The sequence below is a fragment of the Penicillium canariense genome, assembly GCF_028826845.1.
Source record: "Penicillium canariense strain IBT 26290 chromosome Unknown utg000004l_segment0_segment0, whole genome shotgun sequence".
Lineage (NCBI taxonomy): Eukaryota > Fungi > Ascomycota > Eurotiomycetes > Eurotiales > Aspergillaceae > Penicillium > Penicillium canariense.
In genome coordinates, this window is record NW_026622731.1 from 3697665 (window position 1) to 3717449 (window position 19785).

A 19785-nucleotide genomic window follows, 5' to 3' on the forward strand; every position below is an offset into this window, starting at 1 on the left:
TCAGCCGCGGCTCGTCTATCGATCCCATTCTGGGCATTGTTGCTGCATTGAAGCGCTACCCGTCTCCTATCCCCAAACGCCCCACCCCCAGGCGAGGTTACCGCGATCTCCCCCTCCCGCCCTAAAGCAAATCAAGGAATTGCCCAGAGAAACAAAGAACGAGTCCACCCTGCCCCTTCTCCCCGGCCATCGATTGTGGACTTCTCCTCCTTTCTGCGTTGCCTCGCGCTGGTCCATCCTCTTTTGTTTTCCAATTGCGCCTCGGCAACTTTCCGCGCGTCTCTTGCGTCGCTCCCAGGCCGTCCCGAGACCTCCCCCCAGCTGCGGCTGAGACGGGACTGGGGGCCGCTCCTGGGATTGGAATCCCTTCCTGAACCAGAACCGCCGTAAGCCCTTTTCTTTTCTTTTCTTTTCTTTTCTTTTCTTTTTTCTTTTGGTTTTCTGTCCGGGAAGAAGACCCTTTCCTCGCTTCGCCGCCTTCGTTTTCCCCCTCGTGGATCATTGCTCGTGGGGAATACCCGCCCACGTTTCCTACCATGACGGCGGTCGCAGCCGCTCCCATGATGAGTAACCATGACTCGGGGACGGAGCCGGGAACCGACCACAGTCCATCCCGCTTTACCGCAGTCAATGGCAGAGACTCGATCGCCTCGACTCCCCAGGGGGGAGCGAATGCGGTGCCGAGCACGCCGATGAACCATGGGGAGAGGATCGCCGCGGCCGCGGCCGCGGCTCCCTCGGGGGCAACGAGCTCGCAGACCCATCACGCGAGATGCTGGGTGCACGCGGAGATCTACATCGCGACGACTCACAACGATCCTCACCGTCCGGAGCCAACACGCATAAGCGCAAGCGGTCGGAGTCGCGCGAGCAGGACTCCCGTCAGCCATCAGAGCCAGGCTACCATCACCATGCTAGTCGCGGGTCCATAAGCCATCCGGGGGAACCACTGCCCCCTCTTCAGGCCAATGGAACCGGATCAGGATCGGTCTCCTCAGAGATGGATTCGATCAACCCGGTCGCGACGTCGGGCCACCGATCGGATACGAATGAGGCGTCCCAGCCACCATCCAATGGCCCATGGCCCGACTATGACACCCACTTGATCAGCCAGGCGCAACGGGCCCAGCAGATGGATGCCTCGGACGCACACTTGGCGGATGCCCTCCAGCGAGAAGCGCAAGACCAGGAGACCCCTCGGAATGGGGCCAATCGCCCCGTTCCGCCGGCCCCCAACATGCAGCCCGCCTCGTCTCCGACTTACGTGTCCGATCGATCTGCTGGGGCCGTTCAGGTCGCGCCCAAGCGAAAGCGTGTCTTTAGCAACCGCACCAAGACGGGGTGTATGACCTGTCGCCGCCGGAAGAAGAAATGTGATGAGCAACACCCTGCGTGTGAGTCGAATATGCCTCCTACCCCGTCAGTGTCTTCCGGTCATGGTCATGGTTCAGGGTCACGAGCATTGGCATCGATATCGTCGTTGGATCTGGGCATCGCAATCTGACTAACCCGTCTCCATTCTCAGGTAATAACTGTATCCGAGGCGGCTTTCTGTGTGAAGGATACACATCGCGAAGCACGTGGCAGAAGCCTTCGACGACGAAAGCGCCTGTTCCATTGCAGTCCAAGGAAGGCTATCCCGACATGAGTGGTCAATACGCCGAAACCGCCGCCCACCATGACCGGCCACCGTCGGGCTTGCCGGATCATATGGAGTCGCGGAAAATGAGGCCGTTGGTGGTGGATGACAATGAGCGCATTACCCAACCATATACCACCAGCCCCTCCAACAATACAACCCCCAACCATGCATCGTCGTGGTCAAAACGCACCTGGTCGGGCTCTGGTCATCCCACGTACGTGCCTCCAGACCACCTGGCGAAGCCCGATTATCGAGAGGTGGCACCCATCCACGAGCTCCCGCCGCGAGAGTCCCACCCGAAGCCGGACTACCCCGTGGTTCCTCCCATTCGGGAGCTCTCTCATGGACCACCACCGAAACCCAATATGCCCCTGTTCCATAGTGCGGTCGAGCAGCGGCCCATGCCGCCGGCGCCGGCACCCGTCTCCGCGATCGACACCAGTAGTCCACAAGCACAAGCACGGATGGCCCTCAGCATCGAGCATCAGCTATCGGGTCGTGCCATCAATGTGGAAGAAACGGAAAAGGATAAGATGATTCGGGGCGAACTGTACCGGCCTTTCGATGTGCAACTCGTGGAAGAGAGAGGCCGGTGCAAGCGCGCCTTGTGGAGATTTAACAATGCGTGTAACCCACACTACGGGTTAAGCTCGAAGGAACAGAATCGCCTTCTCAAGGAACTCCTGGTTCCCCCATCGGGTTCGGTCGTCAATTCCCCATCGGGGGTGGCAGGGTCTCGTTCCTCCGGCGCCATCGGGCAAGGAGCGGTCGTGGAATCCCCCTTCCACTGCCATTATGGATATAACATCCAAATCGGGGAAGACGTGATGATTCACCAAAATTGCCTGTTTGTCGACGATTGCGGGATCAGCATCGGTGCTCATAGCTGGATTGGACCCAACGTCACTTTACTAAGCTCGATGGCCCACTCTAGTATGCAGGAGCGCAAAGGGTCCCAAAGCCGGTATCAAGGGCGTCCCGTCATTGTCGACGAAGATTGCTATCTAGGTGCAGGGTGCACCATCTATCCCGGAGTCCACCTATATCGGGGTGCCTACGTTGCGCCGGGAGAGGTGGTGAAGACCGATATTGTTGCATATGGGTTCCAAGGATACAAACCCAGTTATATGTGAATATCTTCTATGTGGATGAGCGAGCGCCTCAGGCCCGGGTCGCGGCGTGGGTCTGTTCCTGGGGATGTGGCTGGTCTTCGGATTGACGGGCTCATTCTCCGACAGTTGATCATGTTTTGCAATGCCGTATACTATTGATGCTACGTGGGGACACTCTGGTGTTGTTTGATGATATGTCCCTTTTTGGTCTGGAGTCTCTTTGTTTTCTTCATTTCTCTTTGTCCAAGTTACCATGGCGATCTGGCGTGTTGCTCGTGCCGTACATATATAATATTTGGTTATGAAAGATCTTTCTCCGATTATCTTCCCCGAGGAGGAAACGGCCAGGTCCATGGTTTTCTATAGCAGTAAACTACTTAGTTACCCCCTGCGCTTGAGGACTACATGTCTCACTAAGGGACTGCTGTTGAAGAGGTAGCGATTCGGAGAAGATAAACATGCGAGGCGGCGGAACAATAAGAACGACATCATCAATGAAGGGGTCAAATAGAGGGTATCTGTCTTTTTTTGAGAGTGGAAGGATCGATGGGATCAAGGCTTCCCATCATGGAATGAATATACTACAGAATAACACTGGGCGTGTCTCCCCGCCTCCGTCTCCCCCTCTCCTCCCATATTGGCAAAACCCATAACATATTCAGAGCCAATCCAGAAATTCCGGGACAAAGTAGGTCAGTACAATGCCTGCCCCTGCTCGGAGAATGCCCTCCGTGCTCTCAAAGGCCATGGCTTTCAAGTCAAACACTCCCGCCTTCGCACCCGCATGAATCATGGCAAATTCGCCACTGACCTGGTAGGCTGCAACCGGCATATCCTGTGCCAGTTCCTTGGCATCTCGAATGATATCCAGATAGCTACTCGCCGGCTTCACCATAATGATGTCGGCACCCTCGGCAATGTCTCTTTGAATCGCACGCCGAGCAAGACCACGACCTCCCGGGGGAGCTGGTAGCACCGACGGTCCCCAAAGGAGGGACACGAGCCGGCTGCATCTCGGAAGGGGCCGTATAAGCAACCGCTGAACTTGGCGCTATACGACATCAGCAACACGCGATGGGCGATGCCGGCCTCGATCAGTTTGAGCTTGATAGCGCGGACTCGTCCGTCATTCATATCCGATGGAGCAACGCAATGCGCTCCGGCAACGGCATATGCGAGCGCCACATCGGAAATCCGATCCACCGATTGTGTATTGTCGAGGGTCCCATCCTCCCGGAGAATGCCACAGTGCCCATGTGACGTATACTCACAGAGGCAGACATCGGTTGTGATATAGAGCTTGGGGAAGCGAGATCGGAGAAGACGAATGGCTTGGATGACGGGGCCTGCTGGGTCGTCGGCCGCGGTGCCGAGCGCATCCTTGGCCGAGGGATGAAGGGGAACTCCAAAGAGGATCACGGAGCGCAGTCCCTTCCGAATCAGCGGGGCGAGAAAGGGCACAAGACGATTGACGCCGCGACGGTACTGGTTTGGTAGGGAAGGGATTGGGGTTTCTTCGTCGGGGTTATCCGTGATGAACAGCGGGTAGATGAGCATATCCTGGGCGGGGGACCGTCAGAAGCCATGCCAATGCCAAGGGAGCGGACTTGTGGATGTACCTTGGTGAGCTGCCTCTCTGCCTGCCATGATCTACTCAGGGGGTGGCTGTACCCGGCGTGCAGCTGGCTGGAAATATCCCCGGAGATGCTGACACTCGTGGCCGTTGTGCTGGTGTAGGACCGGGCCGTCCGGGATGGAGCATGGGAGATCTGGGAGCCACGATCGTCCGGATGGGAGTCTCGAAAGGCGATATCGGAGACGAGATTTGAGAACGACATCGTGTGTGGAATCGAAAGGGGGTTGCGAGGATCCGCGGATTGAGGCGGATTGGCGGATTGGCGGTTTGAGGAGAGGTGAGGGCGTGGCGACGGGGCGGGGAAAATGAGCTCCGCTCAGGAAGCTACGGAAGCGCGTAAGGCGAATGCCAATCGCCGTGATTGGCCCAGAGCCGCGAAAGGAACCACAGCATGTCAATGCCTGACGGGGGACCGAGCAAGAGCGGTACAAGGTCTCAGTCGTGCTGCAGATAGTTCGAGATTTTCGAGGTAGACCTATGCCATGGATTACGAACCAGGGGACTGAGTGACCTCTTGGAATCCATGACTGGGTCTGACCTAAGCAAGCGAGCCCGACAGAACGCAGTATTCAGGCCAGTTAACCTACTTGAATACCTCGGTATACCTTATTCCATGACAACAAAAATACGCTCTTCCAGTTTGCGGTGACAACCAAATACGCACCCTTTCCCTCTTCATTCGTCCTCTCTCTCTCATCCCGTTCTCACTAGCCATTCCACTCTATCGCAGCTCGTCAACCCAATGCGCCAGTAGAGGAATATAGACCCGTGCATGCTCAGCTTATGTTACTTTGAGTTTGATCCGTGGATAGCACTTGCTACCTATATGGAATGGGTAAACCCAAGCTACCTGGATTAAAAATACATTTACTTAATCTACATTGTCATTATGCAGACCTTGCTGTTCTTCGTTGAAACGGCAGGTCGTTTCTCGATGTTAGCTTTGTCTTACCCTTGATGACATCGGCGATAATAAACGGAGTTATCATAAGCCCTCTTCCATTATTTTCTGGAGAAGTTTCACATGAACTGTTTGCATTAAGCATCGGAAGAAAAAGTGCGGTTAAAGAGTGTACATGCTATCAAGACTCATATCTCCTTCAAGGCAATTTGTAGTGGCGCCTTGAGCAATAAGCTTTGCCTTTTGTGCGTTTCTGCGATGAAGTAGAAGCCAACACGAACCATAGAGAACTCCAGCAACCACGGTCAGACCAGCTGAGACAGAATTCCCAATTATATACCGTGGACCCTGTTGACTGGGATATAGCTGGGATGACACCAGTGCAGATAGGTTTCCAATTGAATAGGCCAAGGGCATTCCAATCGCACGCTTGGAATCTGGTGAGAGGTTGGTAGACACCCACGTTACAGCGAGGGTAGAAATTGGATAGATCCCTAGCCGGTGTTATGTCAAGAAGCAACAAGCGAGGTTGCAAATCACTCACCTAAAACGAGTATAAACATGCCCGCATAACCGGCAGCACCGCTTGCTGTGGCCACACAGATCAGGTAACCAATTGCGACTGGAACACAGCACCCGATAATGAAGACACCCCGTCGGTTGACTCGATCGGAAAAGTAAACCTGAAGGACAAGTGAGATAGCACCAAGGACATAAACTGGAATCGTTAAGTAGTTGACCGACAGAGAGGGGAATCTTGATCTAATTAGCAAATTGTTGGAATAAATTTGTCAAAGAGATGGCACTCACCCAAGGCCAGAAAGGATGGTAGGTAGGAAAACGTTGAATCCGTTAATTGCAACTGACGATGTAAAGAAGGCTGTGCCAAGCAGGTAGACAAAGGGGTCTGTGAGAGCAATTCTGATCCATTTGCGGTCGAACTTGTCTTCTCCTCGGCGCAAAAAGTCTCGCTGTCTTTTCAGCCGCATGGTTTCCTTCTCCTCGGCGTTTAGAAACCATGCCGTCTCAGCCGACGTGGGGAGGCAGAACCATCCAATCCCACCCACAAAGAGCGTGATGCAAAATTCGACGATGAACAACCACCTCCAGGCCGCGAGCCCATGTCGCGATCCCATTGTCTGTACAGCATATGCAAATAGCCCGCCAAAGGCGCCCGAAATACACATAGCGAGATTAGTAGTCATGATACGCTTGCCTACCCGGTTTGGGGGATATATTGTAGAAAATAGGTAGGCAAAGCTTTGGGCCAGACCGGCTTCAAAGGCATTTAGCAGCATGCGAACGGCGATCGCCTGACCGTAAGTTTGAATGAAAGCCGTTCCAAGGGTACAGAAGCTCCAGAGGATGAGTGCAGTCCCGAGAGCTTTATTCGCACCAAAGCGCTTGACGGCCAGAACCCAGGGAACCTCGAAGACAATGGTGCAGACGCTGGACAACATGGTGATATTGCCAAACTGGCCACCCACGAGGCCAATGTCTGCGTCAAAGCCAAAGACTCTTGCATTACCAAGCTGATAATCCGTTAGATATAGTAGCCTGTGAGGAACAGAAGCTTCACTCGCATTATTCTGGTCCAGAGAGGACAAGACAAGGAACAGTACCGAGACTGGCAGGACGAACTTGTCAAATTTTCTCAGTGCGGCTGCCTCCTTCTCGGGATCAATGTATATGATCTCGCCTCTTTCGGCAGATACATGTTCCTCCGGGCTCTTCGTTTCGCCCCGGGGAACTTTGATCTCGATTTCTTTTGCCAGTTCAGAAGCCATTGCAGCCGACTCACGGTGACAATTGGTTTATAGATGAGTGAGATCCTACACACGGGAATAAAGGCCATAAATATCACCACGTCGCATGCCTTTATACCATCGATCACGGTGTTGGACACCAAGTGTAACTGATAAGGATTGCGAGATAGTCGTGATACCAGGCCTATCGGGATAAGCCGACTAAACAGAACCACCAACGCTTTGAACCGCCGATATATGGACGTGAACCTGCCATGATAAGGGAACGATACACAAGCGAATCAAACCCATTCCCTCAATTCTGGGCATCACAGGATGGTGGATCTGCTGGTCAATCGTGACGGTGAGTGTGTTGATCGGCTTATTCCGAAGGTCCATGCGAACCATCTTGCTGGGCCCCGCTTCGTCGAAACAACCACATTGTCATCCCCCGCCCGCCCAAGAGGCAAATACTCGTCGCTGGAGTATAAGAGTATTGGTCACATATTGGTCACACAGTGACCAATAGAGAATGAGAGGAATTTCCGCGTGTCAGAGGTGAGTCAAAGAATGTTGCGCGCTGGAGGTGATGCGTCAGAGTCACGATTCGAAATGCTGACGGGGCGCGCAGGTGTCGTCGAAGAAAGCAAAAGGTTACCATAGCATTCTTCTGCGTCCGTGAATCCTGCTTACCATCGGTGGAACGTGTAGTGTGATCTGAAACGACCGAGTTGCTCCAATTGCGAAAGCGTACGCGCCCTGTGCTTGACTTACCACTCGGAGAAACAAGTCGAGGTGAGTTCCATGGCCGCCGACCGCTGTGCGCGCTTATGTGACCCTCTCTCTCTTGAAGATACCTCGCAACTATGTGTCCAATCTGGAGGCTCAGGTAGAGACATTAACACGGGAAAACCGAGAGCTGCGAGCGCGAGCTCAAGCCGGTTCGGCCCATGGCGAAAATAGCCCTTTGATTCACGGGCCTATGAGTGTTCCTACAGCCAGTCCCGCAACTTCCAATGCAAGCACAACTCATTTTCAAGACTTAGTGAAGAGTGTGGAGGATGTCGTGGTTGAGCCCTCGAGACAGCCGCGGTTTTTGGGACAGAGCAGTGGCATTACACTGGCCAGACTGGTTATGGCAGCAATCCACGTCGATGATCTACCCTCCCTGGCCTCCAAGAATCAGACTCAGTCATACAACCCATGCTACTCTCCTCCAGCCGCCGAGGCTTCTCTTCCCCCGCGCCATGCTGCCGATCACCTGGTCGAAGTCTACTTCCAGTATCGCACATGCCATCTGCCCATCGTTGGGCGGCCTCAAGCTGAGAAAGCCATTGAGAACGCGTACCGCTTCTTGAACGGTCACGAGGCCCCGGATCGAGAATCTGAAAGGGATATTTTCACCATCTACATGATCCTTGCCATCGCCCTGTGCGATGTTACCAACTCATCTGGGGGTCGGCCATCCCAAAGCGAGGGTTGCTTCCGATCGGCCATCGGCTGGATCGAAAGGGTCATCACCTACGCAGATTCTGATCTCGATACTGTCCGTTCTGTACTCCTCTTGGCTCAGTTTGTCGCTCTGTGCCCTTCATGGGGGAGCTTATGGCATTTGACGGGCACCGCTCTACGCTTATGTATTGATATTGGCCTGCACTGGGAAACGGAAGAGCAAACACTACACATGAATCCAGAGGTACTGCACGATCGCCGGTGCTTATGGTACTCTACATACCAGCTTGACCGTGTCTTGTGCCTCACGCTCGGTCGTCCCTTTGGAATTATCGACGAAAGTACGCGCGTCCAGTTTCCAAACCCATGGACAGTGCCGTGTCGGCCCTGTGACCGGGGGCCGAATGAATACGACATTCACCATCAACGAGCACATAACCACCTGTTCAGTATGTCCAAGATGGTGTCGGAAATCAGGCACGTGTTGCATAGCCACCAGTGGCCTCGGAAGCTAGCCTACCCGAGGGTGAACTATTCCGCATGGATCCAGGAAATCCGACCTCGCCTCCAAGAGTGGTATTCAACCATTCCCCAGCTTGACAAAGCTTCCCCGGCTTCCATATTCGCTTGCCAGGCCTACTGGGATGCGATTTATCACAACACAGTCCTGTTTCTCTATCGACCTAATTCCATTGTCCTCCATACGTCGGTTGAAGAATTAGTTTCTTTTGACGCGTCTTGCAAGCTGATCGCAAGCATTAAGATTCTACAGCGGGAGGGTAAAATTGATATTTTGTGGGAATGGGTCCATCATCTCTTCATGTCTGGCCTGACCGTCATATATGACCTCTGGCGCTCGAAAGAGATCAGAGACAGTAATCCGGTTCGAAACAGCATTTCTTCACTTCAATCTTGCGCTTCCACACTTTCTGCTCTTTCCGAGAGCTTCCCCGGGGCTGCGGGCTGTCGGGATGCCTTTGAAACCCTCTCCTCAGTCACAATCGATCGACTGCTCACTGAGAATGCCGAGGAAGTACGCGAAACACATCTCGAATTCGACAAACAAGTGAAGAATCTACTGCACAATTTGCAACCGTCCGGGGCAGGTATGGTGGCAGCAAATGACGGTACTAACCACATGACAAACATGCTGTCCACCGATAACTTCGCCTTGGGTGAAATGCTCAGCTTTGCGGCGCAATGGCCTGATTTTCATGACGTGGGTTTTGAGGACGAGGACATGCGGCCCCTCTGATCGAAACAGATATATTTTCTAGGGTTGGTACGGCTTATCAACACAGCCGGCCTAATTATATACATATAGAATGCTATGCTATGCCATGCTTCATCGCTACATGACCCTGTCGACGTAGTCGGATATCTCGTTTATATGACAGTTGGTCATGTAAAGTAGGTTTGTGAGAACCTCGCTGTTAGATTTTGAAGGAATGAAACATTATGGAATAATAGTCATCGGGAGCATGACGGGTTACAGCTTTCATTCTATCTACTACCAAGTCAAGTCTTCAGGCCTGGTCTGGTAGGCCTCCTACTTCGGTGCTTGAAAAAAAGGTAATTTGCTGCTTGCAAAATATTACTGTCAAAACGGTTTATTCCAGAATCCTAGCCGAGAATGTCTGTCTCATGAACATCTTGACTCCATTCTACACCCGAGATGCCGGGTTGGTGGCACTTGGATTCGGCTCTCCGCCATTTCCAAGGAATCATGCCTATCCCCGAGAAGGGAGAAGTTAACATGATGTTTTCTCATGCTAGGCCATCGTCGCAGGCTCATTGACCAAGGCTTCGTAGGCAAAGGGTTCCTTGACCAGGCGCGCATCGGCAAGCCCCAGCTGCCACCGGTCAAATGCGTGGCGGGGGATAGTGGGCGTGGTCCACATGCCTTCACGGCGAAAGGTATTCGTCACGGTGATAGCGACCTCGACCGGGATATTGGGAAACAGTTCGCCGAGTTCGTCCCGGTACGATTCTGCGTCGTGCTTCAGTACCCACTCGATACCTTTGCCAAGGCCAATGCAGAAACGCCGGTGCGCATCGAAGACCTCTGGAGTGATCGTCGCACTCTCCCGGTAATACACGCTCCAAGGGATGTCACCTTGCGAGACCATTTCCATCCCCACCGAGATATCGGGATTGCGCTCCGCCATCGCCCGGGCCGAGAGGTTGTCCGTGACGAAGTAGTCGCCCATGCCGCCTTCGAACAGGTTGCCCAGCATCACACCATCCAGATCTTGAATATAGTCCACAGACCTCGGGTCAATGTTGTTCTCACGGAGCAGCATCTTAAAGAAGAGACCAACGCTGGCCCCGCCGCCCGACTTCATCAGGACGGTTTTGCCTGCTACATCATCCAGCTTGAAGTTTGCCTGATGGCCACGGCGGAGCAGGGCAAGAGGGCACCGATTCGCAATTTGCGCAAAAACAGTGTAGTCCGTCACTCGGTCGCGATACATTGCCGGCACCCAGATACCACCAAGCGCCATGTCGGCCGTGCCATCTGCCAGTGCGTCGAGCACGCCGTCCCATGGCGTGGGGATGGATACTGTAACGTTGAGCCCTTGCTCTTGGAAGAAGCCATGCCGGCGGGCGATATACTCGGGGAGATAGTTGAGGTTGTGACCGGTGGCGGTAAGGTGGAAGGATTGCATGATGTGTTCTTATGAGATCAATTGGGTCAGACTTGAACATACTCCGATATGCACCCGAATTGACGACAGAGGACGAGAAAGCGAGCATTTGGAGAGTTTAAATACTCCAACCCGTACCTGCTAAGCTTTCCCTCGGTCCCTACAATTTCATGATCGAAGAGTTGGAAAAGAAGGTCTATCGGGTCATTGCGAAAGTTCGGAGCACGCCCTATCTTATCGTCGGAGAATCGCGATCAGTAAATCGGCGCACTCCTCGATGTGCAGGCCTCGGCCGAAGGGACGACCCGCATCGTCTTATATTTTACTTCAGCTGGAGATTCCATATGTGAACACCACCGGTTGCGCCGATACTGTTTACCCCACGTCGTCTGCTATTCATGAAACCGCCGAGGAACAACGTTGATCCCGATCAGAATGGCTCCCACAATTACTTTATACACTGCTCCCCCTTGGGCCCATCGCGCTCAAATCGCTCTCCGCGAACTCGACATGGAATTTGAGACAATTCTCATCGATATTACGGTCCCTCGCACGCTCGAATATTTGGCCATCAACCCCCAAGGTCTCGTCCCGGCCCTTGTGTATGACGGCCACGTCCTGACCGAATCCGGTCCTATCACTCAATTCTTCGTGGACTCTCACCCCAGTCATATACTCGAGTCGAGCGCTGAGCCCAGCGGCGCTTTGCAACGATACAACATTGGTTTCTTTGTGGATACGTATTTTGGAAATGTTCAACCCTTTTTCGATGCGGCTGTCCTATCTAGCGGCGAACAAGAGATCACTGCCACGAACAAGTACATCAACGCTATTGTCAAAAACATCGAGCCTCTTCTCGCGGATGCCGCGCCGTTTTTGGGTGGCTCGAGTCGTCTTACATTAGCAGAGGCATATATTTCCTTGGTATCGTGACACGTTGAGTTGCTAATTTGTATTTGTGGGACAGGTCCAGACCGGGTCGTTTCTTCTTCGTGTCCTCGCGCTGCCCAATTATGAGGGACTGGTACCACGCTTTATACTCGAAAGACTTACGTCTTTTGGTGGCTTTGCACTGTGGAAGCTTAGGCTAAAGGCGGGGCACAAAAAGTGCCTTGTGCCAATTGTGGTCATTTAACTCACCTAAACCCATGTTGTTGATTGATTGTGTAAGACCCTCAAAAAGATGTGTTCGGGGATAGACATTGACATGACCTGCCCGTGGGTATACCTAGTGGGTATCAACTCTCGCTGCCCGCCCCTGCAACTAGTCTGCGCCGTAACTTTCGTAACCCACAACCCGAAATGAAATTCCATTTTTCACCTGGGCGGCAATCACGCGACTATTAAACATACACATGCTAGCCTCACGCTGGAAGGTTGGTTACAGAAGAAATTGACTTGTCTTCTCGGTTATAGATTTTTAACTGGTTGCGGATCCATCTCGGACTTCCTTCTCCTGAGCCCGCGAAGGAAGCCGCTCTGGCTGATTCTGACCTAGCCAATACCAATAACCAATATATTATCCTCGCAATGGTGGTCAAACGGAGGATTCTATAGTATGCCAAACAGGCCATGGGAAGCCACATGATGGAACGAGAGGGGCCTGAGATCGGCTAAGCGCCTGAATAGGTTGGGAGAAAGAGCCTTGCAGTACTAGGAGAGGCTAGTAGACCTTGGGGAGGACTATAAGGGACTAGACTAGACTAGGACCAGACCAAACTAAAACTAGTTTTAGTCCTAACTTTTGGGACTACTAGGCTATCCTAACTTTTATATGACTAGGCTACTATGGTCCTAGTCCCCTATATAGTCCTATATATAGAGTAAATATAGGAACCCCTGTAATGTATATATTTTATATAGAATTAGTTAGGAATATTTTTGTATTCTATTTTTATTATTTATCTATATAGGCTAATACTAGCTTAAAAATGATTTCTATAGAAAAAAATAATAATAATAATTTTAGCTAAAAAATCTAATTTATTACCTCTATTAATTATATATAAAGTCTATATTATATCTTAATATTTTTAGAATATACCCTAATTAATATCTCTAAATATTAGTATTAGATAGAGAGATCTTATTATCTTCTAGTTTAGTAAGCTAACTATTAGTAGCCTTTTTTTTCTGATAATTATTAACTAGGCTACTAAATAGATATTTCTATAGAAATATCTATTATCCTATTTTTCTTATTATTACCAAGATTAAACTCTTTGTTGTTTTATTTAGTATAATAATATAGATTAGAGATTTTATCTTTTATTTAAGAACTAATATATAGCTAGATTTTATCGTTGATATAGATTAGTATATAGTAGCTTTAGTTAGATAGATTTAGATAATAATTAATATTACTATATAATTTATACTAGATCCAGTTAGTCTAATAATTAAAATATATAATCTTACTATTATTTAGAAATTAAAAATTAAAAGGTTTTATAATATAGTAATATTTAATTAATAAAATTTCTATATAAATTATCTAGTAATTTTCTATATATATTTAGAGATCTATAATCTTTATAATTAGCTAGCCTATCTTTATAATTGCTATAGTATATAACTATATAACTATAGACTACTACCATATTTCTATAAATACTTATATAGCTATTCTATCTCTTTTATTTCCCTTTTCCTAGGATTATTATAAATAGTTTATAGCCTAGTTAGGTTAAATCAAATCAGCTATAGCCCTTTATATCTATACTATCTTACTAAATAATAAAAGCTTAAATTTTATGGTAATCTTTTTTCTAATATATATATACTTAAAAAGATTATAAAATTATTTAGATATATAATTCTTAATACTTATAAGTAAATATCTCTTTAAGTAGAGAATATGATAGATTTATATAGTCTATACTATTTAGTAGGCTTAACGTAATTCCCGGCCGACCGAGCTACCCCCCTAATAGAAATTTTGAACCAAAATATATCAACCAAAACGCATTAATTTAGCTATATCTGACAATTTTTACATTGATTAATCTTATGGCTAATTCCACTATACCTACTATACTTTAGTAGAGCCCTAGTTACTAGCTAAGCTAGTTAAATAGCCTCATCGGCCTGCTCATACGAAACGACCCGATCAGCTTTAACTAGCTAATTTAGCTACTAAACTAGCTATTAACCAACCCTCTTCGACCGATAGGCCTCCTTCGTAAGCTATCTACCGAGTTAATCGTATACGTTTTTAGCGTATTTTCTCATTCCCTATATATAGATCAGCGTTTTCTTATATATATATCGTAAGGTTATGAAGCGATATATAGTAGCCTTTAATAATCTGATCTAGAATGGTTTTTAATAGGCTCGGAGGGCTATTTAAACGTTATTTTAATAGATCTTTAAGTAATAAGGCTAATTCCTTAAGTTAAACAATAGTTCTAGGTATTTTTAGGCTAAAATAGCTATTACTAGTAGTTAGCCGGCTATTCGGTAGTAATAGTATTTTAAGTAAGATATTAAGCTTCGAAAATACCTATTCTAGGTTAATTAGAATAAGACTAGTAGCTACGAAGGCGTTTTGAATAATATATAGTTAAAAGGCCTCCGTATACACCCGAGGATAATTAGCGAGGAAATCAAATTTATCGATATAGTTATATAATATATAAACTAGATCGCTTACAAAGCGGCTATATATATATTTTAAGATAGCAAAATAGCTAATATTAAGTAGTTATAAGAGATATAAACTATATAGAGGTATATAAAATAGTATTATATTATTTTTAGCGTAGATCTAGTCGAATTAAGATATAAGGTAGCTACTATAGCTATAAAGAATTAATAGCTAATATTTCTTTTTTATATATATTATTATCGATAGAATAAAAAGCTTTTATAGCTAACGACGGCTAATTTTATTAGTTATCTAGCTATTTAGTAAGACCTTAATATACTAGTCTTTTAGAAGATAAAGCTATTCGTCGAACTAAGAAGCGATAAAGTTCTTAGCTTTAAATATTACGTATAGTAGTAGCGAATAGCTATTAGTACTTATTACTTCGATTATTATAACCTATTTACGATTATCTAATTCTAAAATCGATCGCTAACTATAATATTTAGCTTTTATAACTACTTTTTATATAGATACTAGACCTATAGCGAAGCTAGTCTTATTAAAATTATAGATATCCTCTAGTTAGATACTATTCTTATTAATAATATACTAGATAGTCGTAAACTAGGCTTATAGTAAGTTTAGATCTTTATTTAGGGCGTATTAATAATCGTAGTATCGTAAAAATATTAAATAAAGCTTATTATATTATTAAATAAAGTTTAATAGCTAGTTCTTACCTACTATAGCCGGAGGGGTACTACTATATATAGCTAATAGAATATTAGCTATTTCTTATATAGTAGATAGCCTAGGTACTACTCTACGTATATCTATAGAGATAATCTACTTAGTAAATAAATCCTTTTCTAATTAGGTTAGTTTATAGCTAGATAGGTATATATCGATATATAATAGTTAGCCGACGACGTAGTATTATAGTATTAAATATAGTATTTTATATAGCTTTACTACTATATAAATAGACTTAATACGGCTATTTTTAATACTATTAATAGCTAATAAGACCTTGCCCTCTTAGTTAACTAATTTTAATACGTTTTTAATGTATTATAGTAGTATAGTAGGTGGTTGAATTAGGTAGGTAGGTGAAGAAGTATGATTTTGGATAGGGTGGCTCGGTCGGCTAGGTAGCTCGGTCGGCCGGGAATTATGTTATAGGATAGACTTAGTATTAGTAATCCTTGTTTAAATAAGATTAATTTTCAGATTCCTAGCTAGATTCTCTAGAGACTAGTTATAAGGCTTATTAGAGATAAAACTATAATAATAGTAGATTAATTAGAATTACTTAGGATTTATTAGTCTTGGTTCAAAATATATTATAGGAAGATAAGATAGTAATAGTATACTACTTATATCTATATTAGCTCTGATAGTAATAGGAAAGGATAAAAATAACTTTTATTATATATTATAATAATAGAAAAGCACCAACTAGAAAATAACTAGATATATCTAATAAGAAAATAAAAATAAAGAAAGAAGAAACTATTGAGGTAGTAAATAGTAGACCTCACCAAAGACTGCCTAGGACTAGACTAGACCAGGGACTGGACTATACTATAAAGGGCTTAGTCCTTACTTTTAGGACTACACTACTACACTCCTAGTACCCTATATAGTCTTATAAATAAGATAAATATATAAAATTAGATAAGTTATATATAGTTTATATACTAGGCTAGTGCCTATATAGAACTATATAACTATAGCCTACTACCCTATTTCTGCTAAATACTTATATATCTATCTATTCTGCCCCTTCTATTTCCTCTCACTTAAGATTAATATAAGTAGTTTATAGCCTAGTTAGATTAAATTAAATTATCTATAGCCTTTTATATATAATAATCTTCTAATATCCTATTATTCAATACCCCTTAAAGCTTTTAAAAGCTTTATACTATAGTTATAAAAGCCTCTAGAAGTCCTAGAGTAATTAGAAGCCCATGGTGAATTAAATATATAGGGCCCTAGGCTATTTCTTATTAAGTATAGATAATATAAGCTATAATAGACTATCTAAATAGGTATAAGTACTTATAAAGTAGAATATAGCTCTAGTTAATTAGTTAAATTTCTTTAAATAAATATAAAAAATAAATAGATATATATTCCTAGGTAATTAAGAATCTATCTCTATAAATATCTCTATCTAAGTAGCTATCTTTATATCTAGCTAGATATTTATACTAATAGGAATAGTAGTTTAGAAAATAGTAGCTTAGATATCTTTTTCTAATTCCTTATAGTTAGAGCTAATATATTAGCTATTCTATATTTACTAGACCCCCTAATCTTTAACAGAAGTTATATAGACTAGCTAGTCTTTTAATTAGCTATTAAGAAGAAGCTAGTTATAGATTTAGAAATAATTAGGAATAATTAGGTTTACCTTTTTTATATTTACTTATAATTAAAGGAAATATAAGTAAAAATATAGTTATATTTATATAATACTAATAATATAATAGAAATCCCTAAGATTTAATTAAATATCTTAATAATATATATAGTAACCTAAATCTAAAAAAGAGTAACTTAGTATCTCTAAGAGATAAAATAGGGGCTAAATATAATAATAATAGAAAAGAGCTAACTAGAAGATAACTAGGTATATTTAATGAGATAATAAAGGTAAAGAAGGAAGAAATTATAGACACTCTATTGACTATTTTATAGAGGGCTTATTAAATAGGCCCTATTAGGTTAGTTTAGTTAGGTATTACCATTACTCTATATCTATTAGGTAATTTCTATCTATTATTCTATTATATATTATATATTATATAGCCCCTTTTTTTAAAGAGGCTTACCTTAAGACTCTAAGATATTATTATTAATATAGTTACTAATAAATTTATTAGTTTCTAATATAGCTAGCTAGTTTTATAGATTTTCTAGGGATCTAAAAAGTTAGGGTATTATTAGTAGAAATCTATTAGTCTTAGTAATATTTTTTTAAAACTAGCTATATAATATTAAGTATTATTTTTATTATAGCCTAGCTAGTTAATTTTATATTATAGTTTTTAGTAATATAGATATAACTATAGGATCTCTTTAACTTCCTATTCTTATTAATTATTAATTAGTACTAATAGTAGTAGATCTTTAGTCTAATTTAATAAAATATAGCTTATCTAGTAAAAAAACTAGATATATCTTAATAGATAGAGATAGTTTAAGCTTAAATATATAGTCTTTAGTAATAATCTTATATAGCTTACTAGCTTAGTCTAGTAGTTTTAGCATAGATAGTCTAGTCCTTAATAATATATAATAATATAAAGTACTATATAGGGGTTTGCGCCTTCCGGTTTCCAGCCTAGTGCGTATACGAAGCTACCCGCAGCGAGATTAGATAGCTTACTACCGATTAGACTAAAGAAGGTAGTATAAATATAACAAAAATAGTAAATAAACTTATAAATAAAGGAAATAGCAGAAAAGAGAGCTAGGGAGTCACCGCCCCTACGATCTAGTATCCCTACGGTTAGTCCTTATAAATAACCTTATTAGTAGTACTACGCTATCTATACCTATAGCCTTAATAGATTAAGACTCAAATAATTAGATCCTAGCTATCTAATTATCTAATAGCTATCGCTACTTTCGGCCTATATTACTAAGCCGATCTCCCTTTATCCCTTCCTCCGGCTACCGGTATATACTCGAATTACTAAGTCCTAAACTACTAGATTACCGTTCGTCGTACTATATTACTACTCGCTCTCGGTACTAGTAGGCCTAAATTACTAGGTTCTCGAATTACCGAGTAAGCCGATCCTAATACTCTCTATATACGCCCTCTATACCTATATATTTAGCCGTTACCGCTTTTATTTCGTAGTAGAAATTAAGGGGGTACCCTAAGATCCTAGTAGTTTACCCCTAGTTATATATCCTATCGGTCTTATAGGACTACTACCCTAGACGCTTTCGATTAGTGTAGTACTTTTTAGGGGTCCTCCGCTAATTTAACTATACCTATAGCCGCTAGATTAACGTAGCGGAATTAGTCGAGGAGCTTCGATGATAGTATAAACTAAGCTAAAATTAGCCTCGCTAGGAGCTATTAGAGAATCTTATCGGTGCCGAGGTATATCGATACGCCCGTTTTACTTAGGCTTTCCTTTATAGTCTATCTCTTCTCCTATAGTAGCGGGTATTCGAGTAATATATAGGGGACCGTCTAGTTCCCTAGGTTATATTTATATCTTAGTAAGTCTTAGGCGTTAATTTTTAATAGGTAGCTAGCTAAGCCGATCTTACTAGTATATAGTTAGATTAAAACTAATAATATAACCTTTTATAGGCCCTCCTAGTATTATAGGGTCTTCTTTCTAACCTATTTAGGTCTAATTAGTCGCTTTATTAAGTGTATACCTCTCTCTTTCTACTAGGCTATCGCCTACGCCTACTTCGCCCGCTAATAGATATATTATTTTATCGCTAATATAAAGATAATATAATAGTTATCTTAGTTAGTAGGGTCGGTATTAGTAAGGGCGGTTTTCTTTACGGTTATATCGGCTAGCTTATTTCCTAGTATCCTTTTATAGGCTAATATCTAGCGAAATTCGACCTAATAACCTCGGCTAGTTAGATTCTAAAGATATTAGATAGCCGAGACTAGATAGACCTAGCCTAATAGTATCTATAGTTATCGGAGGGCTAGTAAGGTAGTCTAGCTATTAATAAATATAATAATCCTATAGGGTTAGTAAGTAGGCTAGTTTACTAATTAGGTCTCTAGCTAGGTCGCCGGTAGAATTACTAGCTAGATTTCCGGTTAGATTGCTTATTATATTACTAGCTAGATTACTAGTTAGTTTAGAAGCTTATTAGCTGTTTCGGCTATCTTCCTTATTAATAATAGAGCTATATTAATAGCTCGAAGCTCTGTAGTATAAATTATAGAGATTTCTTCTATATCTATCTATAACTAGGTATAGATATTACTAATTATTACTATAGCGCCTATATACCCTTTATAGCTACTACTATCTATATAGACTACTAAATTATCCTAT

At 44.2% G+C, this 19785-nt stretch overlaps 6 protein-coding genes across 6 annotated transcripts; 3 read left to right on the top strand and 3 right to left on the bottom strand.

Moving 5' to 3' along the window:
• Window positions 1-536: 536 nt before the first annotated feature.
• N7482_007646 (uncharacterized protein) lies at window positions 537-2775 on the top strand (the record flags this gene model as incomplete). The annotated part of the gene is made up of 3 exons (XM_056689770.1): window positions 537-606; window positions 663-1394; window positions 1526-2775. 3 exons carry the CDS (start codon window positions 537-539, stop codon window positions 2773-2775), a joined length of 2052 nt encoding a protein of 683 aa, XP_056542199.1.
• A 637-nt stretch (window positions 2776-3412) lies between these two features.
• On the bottom strand, window positions 3413-4592 carry N7482_007647 (porphobilinogen synthase HEM2; the record flags this gene model as incomplete). The annotated part of the gene is made up of 3 exons (XM_056689771.1): window positions 3413-3720; window positions 3792-4314; window positions 4374-4592. The coding sequence occupies 3 exons, from the start codon at window positions 4590-4592 to the stop codon at window positions 3413-3415; spliced, it is 1050 nt and encodes a 349-aa protein (XP_056542200.1).
• Window positions 4593-5573: 981 nt separating this feature from the next.
• On the bottom strand, window positions 5574-7078 carry N7482_007648 (uncharacterized protein; the record flags this gene model as incomplete). The annotated part of the gene is made up of 4 exons (XM_056689772.1): window positions 5574-5785; window positions 5836-6047; window positions 6102-6823; window positions 6914-7078. Coding segments are annotated over 4 exons (1311 nt in total), but the record flags the coding sequence as incomplete, so codon positions are not given.
• A 940-nt stretch (window positions 7079-8018) lies between these two features.
• N7482_007649 (fungal specific transcription factor domain-containing protein) lies at window positions 8019-9743 on the top strand (the record flags this gene model as incomplete). The annotated part of the gene is made up of 1 exon (XM_056689773.1): window positions 8019-9743. The coding sequence occupies one exon, from the start codon at window positions 8019-8021 to the stop codon at window positions 9741-9743; it is 1725 nt and encodes a 574-aa protein (XP_056542202.1).
• Window positions 9744-10260: 517 nt separating this feature from the next.
• N7482_007650 (ABC transporter substrate-binding protein) lies at window positions 10261-11157 on the bottom strand (the record flags this gene model as incomplete). Its single annotated transcript, XM_056689774.1, has 1 exon — window positions 10261-11157. The coding sequence occupies one exon, from the start codon at window positions 11155-11157 to the stop codon at window positions 10261-10263; it is 897 nt and encodes a 298-aa protein (XP_056542203.1).
• A 414-nt stretch (window positions 11158-11571) lies between these two features.
• N7482_007651 (glutathione S-transferase family protein) lies at window positions 11572-12069 on the top strand (the record flags this gene model as incomplete). Its single annotated transcript, XM_056689775.1, has 1 exon — window positions 11572-12069. The coding sequence occupies one exon, from the start codon at window positions 11572-11574 to the stop codon at window positions 12067-12069; it is 498 nt and encodes a 165-aa protein (XP_056542204.1).
• Between the last annotated feature and the right edge of the window lie 7716 nt (window positions 12070-19785).